At 38.8% G+C, this 19,017-nt stretch overlaps 1 protein-coding gene across 4 annotated transcripts in view; it reads left to right on the top strand.

The window, feature by feature from the left end:
• Positions 1-19,017, top strand: part of pik3r1 (phosphoinositide-3-kinase, regulatory subunit 1 (alpha)) — a 28,384-nt gene that overhangs the window by 4,371 nt on the left and 4,996 nt on the right. Inside the window, exons 3-7 of one of the 4 annotated variants that reach the window (XM_048189910.1) lie at positions 12,023-12,118; positions 12,215-12,289; positions 12,566-12,697; positions 15,318-15,516; positions 15,601-15,683. In XM_048189910.1, coding sequence (XP_048045867.1) covers positions 12,023-12,118; positions 12,215-12,289; positions 12,566-12,697; positions 15,318-15,516; positions 15,601-15,683 — 585 coding nt within the window. Of the gene's footprint in view, positions 1-12,022; positions 12,119-12,214; positions 12,290-12,565; positions 12,698-15,314; positions 15,517-15,600; positions 15,684-17,098; positions 17,474-17,547; positions 18,690-19,017 lie in introns of those variants that run through there. The other 3 variants (XM_048189909.1, XM_048189911.1, XM_048189912.1) reach the window with 3 other exon arrangements.

The following is a 19,017-nucleotide window of genomic DNA, read 5'->3' as shown; positions in this document are numbered from 1 at the left end:
AACATAAGCACAAGCTCAACCAAACCTCTTCCAGTTTGTGCTGCGTAAACAATGAGGTTAATTCTTTTGTGTTACGCAGCATGTGTCTTAATTTGTTTCCGAAGAAGAATGAAAGTCTTACGGGTGTGGAACGCCATGAGAGTGAGTAGTTAATGACAGAATTTTCATTTTGGGGTGAACTAACCCTTTAAGGCACCACACAGAAATAGAACTGACTATGTACAGGAAAATGTCACAGAGACTCACAGCATAAGAAATTATGTAATGTCTAAAAGACACATCTCACAAATTTTAACTAATTCAGCAGTTTGTTTTTCCTCCTAAGTGTTTATTATAATATTCTACCAGCACAGGAGAATTCCGGGCCGAGAAAAGTTTGTAATTGTGCCTTGCCGAACCAAGCTCAACTGGAAATATATCTTTAACCAAATAACTTAGAACCATTCGACCCGATGGTAGAAAAGTGACATAGGGTCACATGACGCCACCCACAATGCTGTGTTTAGATGAACATGTAAATATATGCTGTGCGCTTTCCTCTCAATAATAAAAACGTACAACAAAAATGACAGCGATGAGAAAACGGCTGTTAAGAAAGCATCGGCGACGTGGATATGTTTGCAAAAGCTCTGTAATTCGTCACTTCAGTCAAGCTACGTACACGTTTATTTATATAATGCAATAGAAAGCAGCTTTATAGTATTAAATGTAAAAAAAAATCAGAGTCTACAATAAAGCAGCTCATTTGAAATGATGGCGCATCAGTTCACTTTAAATAGTGGTATGGTTTATGGCTGTGAGATTTCAGTCTTAATCACATTTTAAATATTTCCTTACACACAAACTTGTCTATATAATTTTTTTGGAAGCCAGCATTATTGACGATATTTGCGGGAACCATATCTTTGCATAAATTGTAAGTGATGCCGTTGGATATTTCTTTATGCTTTTTTTGAGCTCTTTTCATATGCAGTTCGCAAATGCCTGTATTATTGAATTTTGTTCACCTGGTTTGGAATGTTTCATTGTTTTCCATGTAAACATGCACTAGACAGACATCTTTAACCATTACTCTTGCATCTTTTGTAGCATCTTGCGCATGACACTGTTATACGTGGCGCTCAAGGTAAAAGAAGTTAAACTTTTAAAAACGTGTCTCTAGATCTGCGTCTCGTGTTTAACCTCAAAAATGTGTTTGTGTAAATGGCCCTAAATACTCTGTTTTGCCGCAATGATAGTTTGATAGGTCTTGCAAATTGCCTGGTTTTGATACATCATCTCTTGTATCCAAATTATTCCCAAACCACGGATGATGATTTTTTTTTTCTTTTTTTTTTTCTTCTTTCTTCTCCCCCAAGTCCTTTTCCTGCCCTGAATTCACCTTCCCCGTTTCTATGCTTTTTTCCATGTTGTATTGGTAAACCCACTCTGATCTGTCCTCTCACTATTTAGGTGCGTTGCATTCAGATTGCACACTGAGGGGGCAGGCAGAAAAATCGTGCTTTCTGCGGTTTAGCAATTGTGTATGCTCAGATAGCACCCTATTATGATGTTGGATGTTAGAGTCATGGAGTTGACTCTGCACTCTGTACAAACTACTTGAGAAATTAAAATAAATGCGTTACCGTGAAAGTGTTTTGTTTTTGTGCATATATATATATATATAATATATATATATATATTTTTTTTTTATTTTTATTTTTTTTTTTTTATTTATTTATTTATTTATTTATTTATTTTTTCTTAGCCCTCTCATTTCTCCATCTTCCTCTTTGAATTTTTAGATTATTCTTCTTGGGTCAGACCTGATTGAGGGGGAGTGTTTTAGCATGGGACCTCTGTCTTTCTCTCTTTCTCAGCAGCTGAGACTCACTTAAGAGAACAGCAGATGTGGAATTTCTGTCCGTTTTGGCTCCCAGGCTTTTTTAAAACACTAACATACTCCTTTCTGTGGGCCTCTAGAGTGAGAGGATCCGTATGTGCCAAGCCCAGCTTTGTGCGCAATTCTTGTTTTATTGTTAACCCATTCTTGTTAAAGCTTTCAACTACATTCTGGGTCCACAAATTGTATTGCTCAGTTTTTCCTTCACTTCGGTTCCAACTTTTTCTGTGCGTGACTCCAAACAAGGAATGAGATCTTTTATGGCTTTAACTTCTGTACTATGGAAATTAGAGTTCCTCTTTATCCACCACTGTTCTGTTTTATTGCATGGAGTATGACAGTTTTGAGCTGGTAAACATACACTGTTTATGAATTCTTTCCAACATGCTTTATAGCAGTTGATTTTTTTTTTTTTTTTTTTCAATGACCAATATAATATAATACAACAACAAATAATATGGACACAAAACAGCGGAATAAATTAAGGACACAATGGTTATGCCTGTCATCTAATCATCCAACAACCGACCAGTGATAAATTATTCTAATATTTTTCTTTTAGATATATTTTCAGCAGTGGTACTATAGTTTGCGTGCTGTTCTTTAGCAATTAAGTGGTTTACATTTTTAAATCCTTCAATTTTTAAACCGTTCTGAATGTTTGGCAAGTGTTTTCTTTGAGTGTCCCATCTCAAGTGTTGTTTAAGACACATCGTTAAAAAAAAACTTTTTAAAACGTCCATTTGCTGGCTGTTTTTAAATATACGACCAAGTGTGTTATGTAAACTCTTAGAAAACATGTCCTTTTAGCATCAGGTGAGCCACTCCTAGTCTTTTATGAAAATATGTGGTTTTGAACATCCATAATATAAAAGTTAAATTTACTAAAAAATTTGGGGGAAAAATTATACATCACTTAGATTTAGGGAGCTTTTAGACAGAAAAAAAACAAGGAATATGTTCAAAATGGTGGGCTAATGATGCAGTATTTGTGTGATTTTTAGATATAAAACATTCAGTAAAGCCGCTAAATGTTCTTCGTTCTGGTATTATGGAGTTCAGGATTCTGCGTTTCCATGGCTAATTTAAATAGATGATGGGATCAAACCTTGTGTGTGGTTGGATCAAAACTGGTTAGTAATACATACAAGTCCAAGCAAGGCCTGCATTCCTGTACTCCGTGAGATATGGCAGTCTTTTAGCATGCCATTTGCAAGGGTGATTCAGTCTGGGCATTCAATTTATACAAACTATACATGCTTATTATCTGTTCTTTTATCTTTATCTCTTGTGGTTGTTGCAAGGTCCATGTAATGTGGTGAGCATTTATATCAAGAATGCAGTGCTGGGCGGTATGGTCAAAAATCTATCACTGTATTTTTTAAGATTCTGGTGGTTTCACGGTATATCACAGTATTTATTTATTTAATGACTGGACCTTTTTATATAAGTTTATTGTGGCTTAATTAAAAAAAAAAACACTAATTTTAAATACAAAGTTACTTAAAAAAATGGAGGTAATCAAATTAATTTATAACACAGTTTGGTTAATCTTTTTAAAATGTAATCGAATGAAAATGTAATAATTCCTTTTATTTTTGGCAAATTTACTGTTCATATTAAAACATGAATGAGAACTTGTTATATTCTTTAAAAATCTTTTAATTTATTATTATTATTATTATTATTATTATTATTACAAGTACACTACTGTGCAATGGTAATATATTTTTGTAATAATTTAAACCAAACTTATTATGATGAGTTGTCGTGAAGACTTTGAGTTTCTGCGTGTATGCATGGCGTTAGCTTTTCTTGAATTAAATAATAAAATGTTTATGTGAGCTCTCAGGGCAGCTCTGGAGATGAAGTTCATGTGGAGTGTCCTCATAATGAGAGATCAGATGCTGAAAACCCCACAAGCATCACTTGTGCTTCAGTATATGTGTGTAGTAGACAAAACTGCAGCACTCATTCACAGACACACAGAACATGTAGATTTCAAAAACATTTATGGTGCGTCAGTGCCTCTTTTGCCTTTTGTGGAGCTTAACCGTATCAAGCATGAGTACACACCGTATCGGATTTGGATCAGTCCTGTCTGAACAATAACCGATCCTGCAAAAAAAAAAAAAAAAAACAACAACAAAAAAAAGATTGAATATATGCAGGAATTATTTCACCTACGCCCTAGTATGGCAGTATTTGAAAAATACGTATTGTATACAAAATTGAAACGAGCACTAAATGCAGGGCATCACAAGTGAATTAACCATAAAAATGTTTCAAACAACAAAAAAATTATCCAGGAGAGTGAAAACTGTCAGCCGTGGCAGTTAACTGAAAGTGTGACCTAGTTGGGGGAAGGCATAGCTGGTGTTTGAGATAATGTGCTTTTCTCCTTTTCGAGGGGCCTCTTCAGCACTCGATGCAACATTGAGCTTCTACTTAAATCAGCATATTTGTGATATTTGTCCTCTTAAATGGATTTTTTTTTACCCATATAATCCCCCCCCCCAGACTTCCTGCAGAGAAAACAAAAGCTACATCTAAAGTTTTGATGTATTTACCCAGCTATTTAATGAAGCACAGAGGTTATAATACATAATATATACATGATTGTTTTTCCAATCTTCTATTGTGTAATTTTGGTAAGCCCATGTAAATTGAAGCCTCAGTTTCCTGTTCTTAGCTGCCAGGAGTGGCACCTGGTGTGGTCTTATGCTGCTGTAGCCCATTTGCTTCAAGGTTCAACATTTTGTGCATTCAGAGATGCTCTTCTGCACACTAGGTTGTAAAGAGTGGTTATTTGAATAACTGTTGCCTTTTTAACAGCTCAAGTCAGTCAGGCCATTCTCCTCTGACCTCTGGAATCAACAAGGCATTTGCTCACTGGATATTTTCTCATTTTCTTACCATTCTCTGCAATCCCTAGAGATGGTTGTGCATGAAAATACCAGTAGATCAGCAGTTTCTGAAATACACCAGCCCGTCTGGCACCAATACACATGCCACGTTCTAAGTCACTTAAATCACCTTTCTTCCCCATTCTGATGCTCAGTTGGAACTGCAGCAGATCATCATGACCATGTCTACATGACTGATTAGATATTTGCATTTAACAAGCAGTTGAACATGTGTACCTAATAAAGTGGCCAGTGAGATATTTATACACTCGCATTATATTCTCCATCGGTGGACAACAAATGATAGACAAAGCCCAGCCAGGTTTATTGCCCTGTTAAAGACTTCATTCCCATGCAGGGTAAAGGCCCTCATTAGATCATGGTGGTTATAACCGGGGCAGGACTGGTTTGTGGCTGTGCATGTAATGGTGCACGTTCCTGTGGCTTAGCTTGAACAGCTTGTTCCTGGTCGCTGTATTTAGCATCATGACGAATCAGTACAATCGTCTTTTAAGTATTGGTGCAGTAGGCGGCGGAAAAGCTCTAGTGAAAAGAATGCTGATCCAGTTGACAATGTTTGCCAGGGTATGGAGCAGCCATTAAACATCCACTATGTTTTAAATTGATTCTCTGAGCCCAGATGAAGTAAGACTCTTTCTGTAGGATAAAGTGGTGCATTGCATAAGTCACAAGAGATCATATCTGTTGAAGCCTCTAGGTCAAAAGTGCATTGAAATTGTGGTGGAGCAAAAACTGGGGAAAAAAAATCTTGTCAAACTGCGAGGACTGGACTTCAGTAGAGTTGACGTCATATGGAGGTGGTACCATGGTGAAAGCTGGTGTTTATTGGGATGTGCGTGAGTGTGTACATGTGGTTTTTGTTAATGGTTGCCTCTAGAGACACAGGGCTGAATTGGCAAATCTTCTTACTGAAGGACAAGCATGTCTGCTGGGTGGATTAGCAACACATTGCAAGAGGTGGAGCAAGAGTAGCAGGAAAAAAGCAGAACTGAAATGCGCACAAAGGGATAACTGAGTTTTGGTACTGCCCCCATCCCCCATTTGTTGTTGGTGTGCATGTTGGTTATGTGAGGGGACATGGAAGTGTTTGTGTAAGATACAAACTAAACACGTGGTGGGAAAGAACATAGCAGATGTAAAGCCTTTTCAGTTTCTTTGGATTGTTTGTTCAAATAGGGGGGTGGGGGGGTCATTTAAATCATTGCTAAGATTTTCCGAGAAGTCCATACTTGGCATTTTCTTTTCTTTTTCAAATGGCTAAATATTTGGTTTTTCGCGGATAGTTGACGTAGCATGTCCATATCATCGTATATAAAAATCAAGATCTTAGGTTAAAATGTACATCTTGTGACTGGTTAATTGAGACTTTCAAAGATTTATTTTCTTTTTTTGAAGAAAAATGTGCGTTGATTATAATTCTGACATTACACACCGTATACTTTTACTCACAAGCAAAGATTAAAAATTTTTAAAGTTTGATTTGTTTATGAATTGGACATCAGTGTTTCACAGAAATGATCCAAATTGTATCAAAATGATACAACTATTATGGAACATATCACTGTGTCTACACCAGATGCAAGCGGCATGACAAAAACAAATAGAAGCCATTATGAATGAATGAATGAATGAATGAATGAATGAGGCATTTATATAGCACTTATGTACTACTGTACACCCAAAGCGCTTTACAATCATATCGGGGGGTCTCTTCTCAACTACCACCAGTGTACAGCATCCACTTGGATGATGCGATGGCAGCCACGGAAAAACGGTGCAGTGCGCTCACAACACACACCACATAGGTGGAGTGTGTAAAAGAGTGATGGAGACAATTCAGTGGATGGGGATTATTAGAAGGCCATGATTGGTAAGGGCCAATGGAGGCCAGGACACCGGGGTTACATCCCTACTCTTTTATGAGAAGTGCTATGGGATTTTTAATGACCATAGAGAGAGTCACAACCTCAGTTTAACGCCTTATCTGAAGGACAGTTCTTGTTACAGTATAGTGATTAAAAACGTACCTGCCTGTAGCTTTCTAGTAATCCTGAAGGCATTGATTTAGCTTGTTTGTTTGTAATCAGTGTCTTCAGGATTACTATAAAGCTACAGGCAGGTGAGTTTTTATCAGGGTTGGAGCTAAACTCTGCAGGACAGTGGCCCTCCATGACCAAAGATGCCCATCCTTTTCTAGAGTCTAGACCGGTTGCGTACCATGTAGACACTAAGATCTGATCTTACGGCCATTTCACACTGCAGTCTTGAGCTTTTTTTGTCAAGTCATATTTTGTCCATCAAAAGTGTGCTGTCATTTTAATTGAGCGTGAGCAGCTCAGCCAAAATAGACTCAGCAGCACCAAAACTTTTGCTTTACTACCGCTCATGCAACGCTTCCTGCTTGATGCTCACACATTGCTCCTGCTGTGAACACATTGTTAACAACAAAAAGCTTGTGCTGTGAAACGCCCATTAGACCTGAAGTTGATTTCATTATTCCCAGCAGGAGTGTGTTGTGTTGATGATATAATATTGATTTGCCATCAGTGAACAAGCACTGAACAGGTAAACCCTGCATGCAAACTAAACAATAAACACTCATTAAAAGAAATAAAAGGATTTTCATTTCTGGAGTTTGAGATTGTTACAAGATTTAAGCTCTTAAAGCAACTGGAAATCACAATGAATTCATGCTGTTTCAGGGCATGAAGATTGAAAACACAGAAATAACCCATCTGTGTCACGGCAATATTTCTCCATGTAACCCTGGATTAGTAGCCTCAGATATGTTGTGTGCTGTAATTGTTTGTTGTGTGCTATCTGAGGTCAAGCATTTTCACACACTGCCCCGGGAGAGACGCTGTCCCTCTGTTTTTACATTGAATGTTTCATCACTGTAAAATCTCAAATTGCCATTACAGTAGATGTTTCAAACCATCACTAAAGCAGCGCCTTTTTGTCTTCTGTTGATTTGAGGTTTTATACTTTTTAACCAATAGGGGGTGACTCTGAATTTTCCTCATTTAGGCAATTTAATAACAATTTTGGTAGTCTCTGTCTTTCACTGCATATTTGAAGATTTAATGTATACAACTGATTTACATAAACATGATTTATAGGAGACATGAACTTGTTTAATAATGCTCCAAAGTGTCTGAATTTCCATTTAAGATTCAAAGTTTGTGTTAATAGCAACTCCTTTTTAGTTTTAAAGGGATAGTTCACCAAAATGAAACAGATGTCAGTTGATATTTGTTTTTGTTTTTTGTTTTTTATTGAAACGCCAACATTTTAACAATGTTAACAGAAGTGTTAACAGAAACTTCACACAGCTTTTTCTTTTTCTCAAGTTTGAAGTGACCGCTTCTGTCAAGCTACCAAGAGGAAAAAATGTTGAGTTAGAGTAAATGTAACATACACAGTACAAATATTCACAGCAACCAGAGCAGCTGACTCTAATGGAAACACTGCTTTCTGCTACATCTTGATGATTGATAGCAGTTAAACTGGTCCTCAAATGCAGGTTTAACCACTTAAAAACTTTGATTCATGGGGAAAATGTGATCACTTAGTGGTTTGCTAGAATGATATTTCAAAGAACAACTAGTCAGTGATGGAAATGCTAGATACATGAGTAGACCCCTAAAATTAACTGCTGAGGAAACTATCTATAGCACTATATGCAACTCCTCTGATCTTACTCTGTGCTTCAGACATACTGAGATTGTTCCACAAAACCCAGACGGCTGCTTTCCCCTCCTTAACCTGTGGTCCCGTTCCTTGCATCCTATGGCATTGGAAAAAGAAAAAAAAAAGGACCGACACATTCAGGCCCTACACATGTTCAGACTTCCTCTTCCTCTTCCAAGTGTTGCTACAGTAACCAGAATTTGCAGTCCCTGATTGGCTGTCTCAATCTGAGCTGGGCCACTTTCTGCATGTTTCTGTTTCTTGTAGAGAACTAGGGGCATTTTAAGCTTTTTTTTTTTTCTTCTTCTTCTTCTTTTTTTCACACACCAATATAGCTAATGTTTACCCTTTACCCATAAAGTCTTACTGCACTTGGACTTGACCATGAATACATCTTTAATTGTTTCCATTGCCTGGTTGATTGCGTGATCTCAACTGCACAGCTTGGATAAATTAAGCCTAGTAGTTTGAAACAGAAGGTGTTTTAAGGTGGATCTTTCAGAGCATTGTTCACAATAATGCTCATTAAGTTACCACTATTGCTACTCGCCATGGGTCGATGTGCTTGGCGTGAGTGTAATATTGCGTGAGATCACGACACTATCACTGAACTGCCCAGTTCTTAGTAGGGGTGGGAATCTTTAGGCACCTCACGATCCGATCCGATTCCGAAATGATTCTTAAACCACTTTTTTTCTAATTAATTAATTAGTTTCGTAAACGTATTTTTTTTTTAATGTATATAATACATAGTCTATGTAATTATAAGTACTTTTTAAATAATGGACTACTTGCACAGCTACTTCCGCTTTCTACTTATTACGGCTCGAGCGTTTCCGGTCAGCGTTCAGCGCACTTATATACAGAGAGCTTCTTGTGAAAACGCAGATTATTACTACATTTTAGGGCTGCGAAATGTTTTTTAAACAATTAATCATATTCTCTGCATTAACATTAATTATCTTCAACCTGCTGAAATATTTATTAAATGAATTTGACTGATAAACACAGGAAGTGCATTGTTTTACTATGGTAAGTGTAGTAACGATGGGTGACAACGCATTATCACGATGGCAAGACAAACAAAAAAAAAGTTAAAACTGCTCTTTTATTCCAGTGTTTGAAATAGTTGAATGAATGTGATAACTGCTTTAACGGTGTTATTAATTAATCTTAAACAATAACGCAATGACAGCGCAACTACCTTGACTATTAGGATTTTTGGCATAAATGTGTGAATTACATAAATAGTTGTCAGAAAAAATGGCACAGAATAGAGACTAAAATATTATGTTCATTCTGATCTTATTTATCACGTCTCACACTGCAGCGTCGCAATCACTATTAGAGCGCTGACACCCTGTGGTGAAAGAATCACAGTTTATGTTGGATTAAAACTTAAAGTTCCGTTGAGTTTGGAAAGGTCTGTACACGGTAATCATCAGAATCTCTTCTCTTGTCTCTGAATATGTCTGGAATTTAAAATCATCCCGAGGACTCTCGTTTTAAGAGGGGTTTAGTTATCTATGTGATAACGGCGCATTGAAAAATATATATAATCGGAAACAACTGAGCCGTAATATTTCAAACCGGATATGCGTCACGAGGCTCAGTGCAAGTAGTCCATTACTAGTTTGAAAAAAAAAATTACTATTTTTAAATATAGGCTATAGACAGCTTCAAAACATAAAAGCAAGTAGTCTAATAAATAATAATAAAGAGGAACAACTATTTACGTTAATTTCGCGTCATAAAAGCATTTTGAGAATCAAGTAGGCTACGTTACACTTAAATGGAGTCGCACACAGCTTTTTTTTTTTTTTTTTTTTTTTTTTTTTCCTTCTTCTCTTCCACCCCTAGTTCTTAGTGTTGCTTGCTTATACTTAACGTCACGCAGCTTGTTGAGGAGAGTGTTTAGACAGCCTGACTTACACTGAAGAACAGACTCTGGGTGAAACTGGATAGGCTCTTAACTTGGACCTGTACACAACCTCCCATTGCAGTGTATCTTGCATGGTCGAACACCTAGGAACTTGGGTAACTAAAGAACTAGACTAAAGATCCTAGAGATGGTGTCTCAGGGACATAGTGGAACCTTGAACCAAAACATTTGGACTATTCTATCATCAATCCTAAATGTCATTCAATCTACCCCCATGGAAGGCCAGTGGTATCAAGTCACCCTGAGTTACTTAGAAGCAACTCAATCCCCCCTCCCCTTTCAGCCCTGCATCCACTGTGGAAATGCCCATCCAATGCATGTAAATAAATACAAGGCTCTTGGAATATACAGATCTACGATGAAATTGGGTGTGCATTATGACTCAATTTATTTACTTTTGTAATTACAAACCACTATAGTGTGACTTAAACTGAGCCAGTTATAACTTCATAGGACATCATAGTGACTTAAGCTAATTCACCAAACTTGTGGGAAATGCTAAGAATCTGTTAAATTCAAGAACCATATTTGTCACTTTTGGCCGGAACATTTCGAGCTAAGGTATAATTAGCCCAGCGCTTTGAATCTGGATTCTAAGAAGTAGCAGGCTGGATAAGGTGTCTGTCTGGGCACAAGGTTACCCCTCAGCGCGGCGTACCAAAGTGGCACTACTCTCCAAATTTCTATATGAGGAATCTGTCATTCGCTCCCCCTGCCTCGAGTTCAACAGTTCTCAGAAAATGAATAACTCCTTATGCTCGATTTTGCTTTGCCAGTAATGGACTCCAGATGGCTGTTGCCTTTCAAAGTGGAGTTCAAGAGAAGGGGTGTGATATGAGCAATACTACTTTCTTTGCTTATCTCCCAGGCTGGCAAAAAAAGTCCCAGAGCCTTGGGACTAAACAAGACTATTATTTCTAATTGCTTCAAAACCCATTTCCTTATGTGTGGTTAGTTTTTCCATTTAGACAGCTTCCAAACTTTTAGTTTGAGTCATTCCTTCTAAGAAACTCTGCAAACTGTAAATATCTTCTTGATACCTCTATAAAAAAAAACTCTGTAAAGGGAATCCATTCATAATATGCTGTTTGGATCTGTGGCCTCGGACGCTGCTAACAGTCAAGTCTTTTAGAAATCCAAGCCTTTTAAAATGCTGTGCACCGAATCCAAATAAAGCACAAGCCAGTCCCGCAGCCCTTTCATGCCCGCACCTGGACTTGTAGATCTCAGTAACCCTCCACCCAGCACCAGAGGCTGCATATTATGGTCTGTTTATTTTATCCTTTTCGTCCACCTCCACTGCACACTTAATCATATCCTACCAGTCAGCACCAGCCTTAAACACACTTAGATGTGCTGTCCAAATGTGCTCCTTGCTGCACCACATAAATACATGAAGACGTCTATTGATCTAAGCGTCCTATGACTGTGGAGTGGGTCATGGTGTAAAGTTCTTGTTTTTTTTTGTTTTTTTTTAGAGGCTTTGAAATGATGGTGTTTGGTGCTTAATGAAAAGCTAGTAGTGTTGCTCAAAGGTACCTGGTGGCTTTTTTTATGATTGTTTAACTTTCTTTCCTTAAGGCTTAAGCACTCTGTTAGACCTGACAGAGCAGTTCGCTCCACCAGAGATGGCACCGCCCATGCTGCTCAAGCTCCTTGAGGCCATCGAGAGGAAAGGTGAATCCATCACGCATATTTCTTTGTCATGTGTAAACGCAAGTCATAATTATTGCATTTTCTACCTCTATTAACTCGCATATAAACTCTGTACAGGTCTAGACAACCCTACTCTCTATAGAAACTTCACTGCTGGAGGAGGGCTGGATGTCAGACAATGCTTTGATAGTGGTAAGTGACACATTCCATTTGCTGTTGGCACCGTTAACCGTTGTAAACTGGTGCAATATGACAAATCCAGACCCCCAGAACAACCTAGCATTGTAATATTGAGCACCAATCATATTTTAATTGTGATGCTAGAAATAGAAACTGAACGGCTGTCATGTGAATCTGGTTAGAAAATAAATTTGAAAAGATTTATTGCTTGTCTCTTTTTGCCTGGTTAGTATACAGTGCTAGTTTCATTCCTTCCTGTCTCACTGATGTTTGTGTTCTTTGAATTAGACCCTGCCTCAGTGGATCTTGAGCAGATGGACCTTCAGATGTTGTGTGATGGTCTGAGGAGGTATCTTCAAGATCTACCTCAGCCTGTCATCCCTTCTATGGTCTACACTGAGATGATGCGCATCGCTCAAGGTGAGTGTCCATAGGATTACTGCATTAGGTCAACAGCCCTAAAACTCTCATGGGATTTCTATGATATAGTATTAATCCATATTAATACTGCCATGTGAATCATTGGATTTACACAGGGATGAGTTTCCATTTCTCAGTTTGCTCCTAAGCTAATGTTTATATTGCCATGAAATGCTGTTGCTTAATTTTTTTTTTTTTTTTTTTTTTTTTCTTAAATAAATCTGTTCAATCAGCGTTCATCTTAGATAGGGCTTTTCAAACTTTTTGGAAGCAGGGATCACTTACAGGGATGAACATTTCCAAGGACCCCCTCATAATTATAACAGTGGCTAAAGTTAATGTGGTTGAGAGTAATGAACATAATATGCTTGTTTTATTGGTGCAAACGGAATTTATATATGCACTTTTTAATAATACAGCACAATTTTATTATTTGCCATATTTTCTGGAAAATAAGTCACACCAGGTCAAACTTATGTTGTTGAAAGAGAAAAAAACAGATAAGTTGCATTGGTGTGTAAGTCGCATTTCATGATTACACTCAGAAATACCCGTAAAATACTGGTAAATAAAATGAAACGTTAACATGCTTTACTTCCCCTCATTCCAAATCCTATAACTTTAATGGTAGCCTATTCAGAACAGAACAAATATTAAAAATATATGTAGAAAATAAATAAATTATAGTGCCATTTATTACAAACATTTATTTCAAATGCAAATCTATAACAAACTTATTTAAAGCGTAAAATTAAACTAAATCCTGCGATAGGCTCACGTACCTCTCATTCATCATGAAGAGTTTCCATGAATAATTCGTTAGTAAACTATTATTACTATTACTGTTAACTAAACTATTATTTATTATGTAAAGAAGGCTTTGTACTTCTCTTGTGTCCCAATATCCATTAAAACAGCATTCATATACACGAAAAATGTTTGGAATAACACCGCAGCAGAGCGATTCTCATGCTGACCAGCACAGCCTACCCAGCAGACAAATTAAACTGAACCATATAACTTAGTTAACAATGCTAGAACTGATATGTTGTGTGTGTGTGCGCACATGAGGCGCTACCGTGATCACTTGGATTATATCAGCGGAAACAATTCTAAACATTCCATTTCTATTTGTGTTCATTCAAAATAACAGAAAAACATTGTACTTTTGTAAAATAAAGAAAACAAACACGCTGTGCTTGCCGTCTTTGTCTCTATGAACTTCTTCCTGAAGCACGTCAAAAAATAAACCAAAACTCTGCGAATACTGCCTACTTGTCAGACATGAGAAATGTATCAATAGAAATCTTGAATGCCGCCTTTTTAAGTGGCTACATTTTGTTTAATTTACGTGAAATACATTCTATAAGTCACTTTGGAATATGTAGTCTGGAAAAACAGCAAATTATTTTCCGTACCCTATAGGTCACGGACCCCCACTTTGAAAACCCCTGATGCTAGTAACGTCCCTAGGCTATGTTCTAGCTATGCAAGTACAGCTTCTGTGTTGCAGGATTAGATTTTGGTAACATAAAATCTCACTATAACAATATCATGAAGTTTGCTGCTTTAGCTCAAATCAAACTAAAATGTGTATTTAAAGCATGTTAATCAGGCTGGTTCAGATAATGCACATTTTAGAATAAGGACTGTTGAATATTTCAGTTAAAATGTGACTTCCTTTTATGTTATGTTCAGAGTTACGATATCTCCAGTTCATTGTTTTTTTGTTTTGTTTTTTTTGAGTGATCAGGCTCAATCTACGGTTTCTGGTGTAGCACACAACTCCTATGGTCCTTTAAAACAAACTTAAGGGCCTTAAAACCAAATGATGCTTGGAATAATCAGACCATTTTTCATTGATCTAATTTCATTATAAGAGCCACAGGGTGGTGCTATTGTTCTCAAGATGTGTGTTAGCCAGATGATGAGCCTGTTACAATTGTAGTAAAGTAAAAAGGAGTCACAGTCCCATGACCTTCTAAAAGCAGCAGTGCAGACTGATCTATCACGATTGTGTGGTTGTATCTTCACAGCCCATACTTTTATGAGTACACATGTTCCAACACTTATCTGATTTTTGTCTACTAACCCCAGCCAATTCAACTGCGAAAAGTATTCCAGGTGTTGTATTGGCCATTGATTTTATCTGCCCTTGCTGTGTGACTGAACATTCTGTACATGTGCAGAACAAATTTTTGGCAGTGTAAACTAGCATGTACCCAATTTGAGAGAGAACAGTGGTGTGTGTTTTTTTTTTTTTTTTTTTCGCACTTCTCTTTTGGGTAGTGTAGTCACGTGGCTGGAAACAGGATATCTGTGGTTAATAGGCCTAAAGCAAACCTGAAAACTTATCTGCGACATCAGTGCTGTCAACCAATCACCTCTCAGTGTACCTTACACACTCTGTCATTGTCTCGCTTAAGATCTTGTGCGGTTAAGTGCGCACTGAGTGCAATTTTCCACTTTTTTTTTCTTTTTCTTTTTTTGCATATGTCCTCACTGATTATTGGTATGTTTAGCTCACTTTAAATATGGATCACATGACACCACTTTACGTGCATGTAGGTGGGTATTAGAAAGCCCTTGTTTTACACTCCTCTGTCTGTCTCTTCAGAAGTGCAGGGTACAGACGAATGTGCACATCACCTGCGGCTGGTGGCCAGCTCCTCTGCACTTCCTCCACAGTACTGGCTGACCCTGCAGAGCTTGCTGCGCCACTTCTCCCGTGTTTGCCAGGCCTCAGCGGCTAACCTGCTCAGTGCTCGTGCCCTCGCTGAGATCTTCAGTCCAACATTCTTCAGACATCAGCCCACCAGGTACATCCTGACACATATGCTAATGAATCACGTTGTTGCCAGCTAGCCTGCTAGCAAAAACTGATCTTTCTATTTCCCTTCCAGCTGTGAGCCCAGCCCAGAGGCACACATCAGGATAGTTGAAGTCTTGGTGACCAGCGAATGGAGTGACAGTCAGGCAGCTCCAGGTAAATACACTATAACAAAAAAAAAACACTCTAAAGCAGTGCTTTTCAAAGAGTTCTTAACCAACCCAACCAAATTATTTAAATTTAGTTATCTTAAAAATCTTAATTGTTGCTGTAGAGAAAAAAAAGTAAAACATTAAACAATGTCATATTTGAATATTGTATTGAACATTGTTCTAAGGCTTTGCATACAGTGTAAGCAATATGATAGTGATCCAGCAAATTGGATTCAAACCAATGTTGTCCAAATAAGCACCATGGTCACACATGTACAATTAATGATGCAGTGGAGTAGATGAATGGGCAGGCATCAATGTGGAGAAGATAGGGAAAGGTAATTGGAGTTGAAATTTGTGTAATGGGCTTGCGCCTGGGTTTGCCACATGTGACACCTTGGCTTAATAAGTGCTAGCCATTAGGCCACAGCTCCAACGGACGTTCACACTTTTACAACAGATCAAAAAGCACACACTACTCCAAAGAATGGCTAAAATGTATTGAAAAGGGATCTGATGCGTTCTATGCAGAAAAGGGAAGACCGCATTGATATTCATAATCTCTAATATGAAGTAGCCTTTTCACTTCAGCAGTATGCAGTCTTAGCAGCAATATGCTCTGATATGAATGTTTAATGACAGGGAGTGCTCTGTCGAAAAATCTGTATTCCACTCCCTTGCTTTTGTTGGTCAGGTTCATTTAGAGATGGGACAGACACTTCTGCTGTGTGTATTTGTGTGTGAATGCTGCCCTGAACATAGACCAGTTGTCTAGTTGGGCTTTTATAGCACTAGTAAAGTCTCTCTCCCTGTCTTTATCCGTCTTTCTCTCTCCCAAGTCTGGCTGTGTGACCGTTTAAATGTTTTATTACCTGTTAGGGCCTATTTATACCTTGCCCTGGCATGGAGCAAGCTCAGCTGTCAGTAATTTGCACCTGCAGGAGGCTGGGTTGGGCGAGACGAGTCCAGACTCAAAAGCACACTTGCCTCCTTACTGCTCGGGCAGCCCAGTTTCTTCCTGTACCTCCTGTACAAGCTTTTACACAAACATGGGTCACACAAGTGCCACCTTTTACTTCTACTTTTTGCCTTACCAACCTGCCCATACATGATGTGTGTTAATTTGAGCCTGTGGATTTGTGTGTGCATATGTTCCTAGTTACTAGATGGCTAATTTAAGCAGGTAGCAAAAGGCCCACTTGGATTGGGTTGGCTTGAAGTGTGGTCTGCTCCACAGAGCTCTCTTGTTAGCTTGCAGTGGTGGCTGTTCTGTCTTGCATGCATTCTAACACACACTCGCAACGATCACTTCCGAAGACTTTACTCCACCCCCCAGCCCCCTCCTGCCTGTGCCACATTCCCCTCCCAAAACATAAGGGTGCACAGCTCAGCAAATATTTGAACCTGAGCGAGTTAATCATGAGACTGAACCCTTGGAGCCAGAGAGAGTGAATGAGCAGAGAGAGAGAGAGTGTCGGCTAGCAGCAGCACGACCCCAGCAATCATTTACTCAGCCGTCCCGGAGCAGGCGTCATTCTCCACCCCTCTCAGACCTGCTTTAGTTCTTCGGACTCAACCTGTCGCACCAACTTTTCTTTCTCAACTTGGATTTTGCTGGATTTTTTCAGACTGCCGCTGTGATTTTTAGACTCCTACACCAGTCAAGTGTGAACATTTTTCAAGACTACTGGAGGACTGTCTTTTGGATTTACCGGAATCAGAAGAAATGCTTACCGTACAGACTTGCTGAACAAAAGGCTGCTTGACTTTTGCTGAACATGCACAACTTGCAATGTAAGTGTGTGGTTTTGGTGTCTCAGGAAGTTTGGTGTAATGATTGGGTTACTTTTGTCAAAAGCAGTTAGGTGGACAGAAAATGTATCAAAGTAAAGCAGCATGTCATCACTTTGGGGAGTTACCTGGTTTTTCATAGCACATGATAGTGGTTCTTTTCAGAGGTCCTATTTTTTTTGTCTTGTTCTAGCTCTTCCACTAAAGCTCTGACAGGCTTGTATATCAGTGCTACTCTCCTGTACGAGTGTGTACTTGATACTCGTGTGTATCAAGACTAGCACTCCAAGTGCGACCTGCTACAAAAAGTGGGTTAACCTGTTTGACTGACACCGGCATGTCTGAGCATGCGAGGTGTGTGTTGCATTATTCATCGGCTCCAATAAAAGTTAGGGTATAGAATATCTTTCAAAGGCAAAGAGTCCACTTAAATTTAAAACTGAAGTTTTAAATTTTTTTTTATTTTTTATTTTACACACTTCCTTATCTATTGATGTCCCAGTGGTGGTCAGTTACACTTGACTTGCTACATAACTGTTAAGCACCCCAGCTGAAGAGCCTTTTGACCTGTCATTAGAGTGCCAAGCATGACAATAGCCCACGTTCCTGTGACCGTTTTAACCCTACTGAGAATTGCGGCTATTTCAGGTACCCTCTCAAGCACAAATAGCTGATCTCTACCCCCCTACAGTCTTCTGTGAGTCGCATGTGGGATTATAAGAAGTATTTGCAAGCCGTGTCTGCCTCCTGACCTGGCCTTGTCTTTGACGTAGGGACTGCCTACGTGCCGCTGCAGCAGCGATTTTGTCTGCCTACCAGGAGACAGGCCGTGCTGATTGCTAATGCTCAGAGTGAGGCGGGGCTTAGCAAAGCTGCATCACAGATACAGGAAGGGAGGGGGTGACAGAGAAAGAGTAAAGCTTCAGTTCCTTTCCTCATTCGAAAGATGCTGTGCTGCAGTGCACCTTGTCTGTGATTTACCTCCCTCCATTTGGCAGCATTAAAACGGCTTGGAGAACGCTCCACACGGATAAAGGATATTGTTGGATCACATACGTTGGAGTAGATACATCTTGTTTTTAATGCACTTTTCATTGTCGACTTTTGAACGGACAAAGCACTGTTGCAATGACATCATTGCACTCAGTACTTGGAAGAAATAGAGGCAGGTGATGAGGCAGGAGTGGCCAGCAACAGTCCTGCAGCACCATTGGCTGGGGTAAGTGATGTAATGGCTTTCACTGACCCCACTCTCCAAGGCTTTTCAAAAATTGTTCTCAAACCGATGAGCGAGAAGAACCTGGATTCATAGTATCCGTTCAGAGGAGGTTTGCAAAGAAACTGCATGCGTATCCTTCCAGATATGCAATACACCACTAGGCATGGCGGATTTAGAGAGTCCAAGACTTGACTCTGGATCAGACCTGCTGTTTTATATAGAAATAGACCCGCCAGGTAACTGTTGAAGTTGGTGCGTTTATAAACGTGTCATTCTTTATTTGATGGGTGACCGCTCTGTCCGAGGTCTTGGATGCATTTGTTGGTTT

Source organism: Megalobrama amblycephala, linkage group LG4 (assembly GCF_018812025.1).
Source record: "Megalobrama amblycephala isolate DHTTF-2021 linkage group LG4, ASM1881202v1, whole genome shotgun sequence".
NCBI classification, from domain to species: domain Eukaryota; kingdom Metazoa; phylum Chordata; class Actinopteri; order Cypriniformes; family Xenocyprididae; genus Megalobrama; species Megalobrama amblycephala.
Note: the sequence above shows the minus strand (reverse complement) of the source record. Positions and strands in the feature narration are given on the sequence as shown.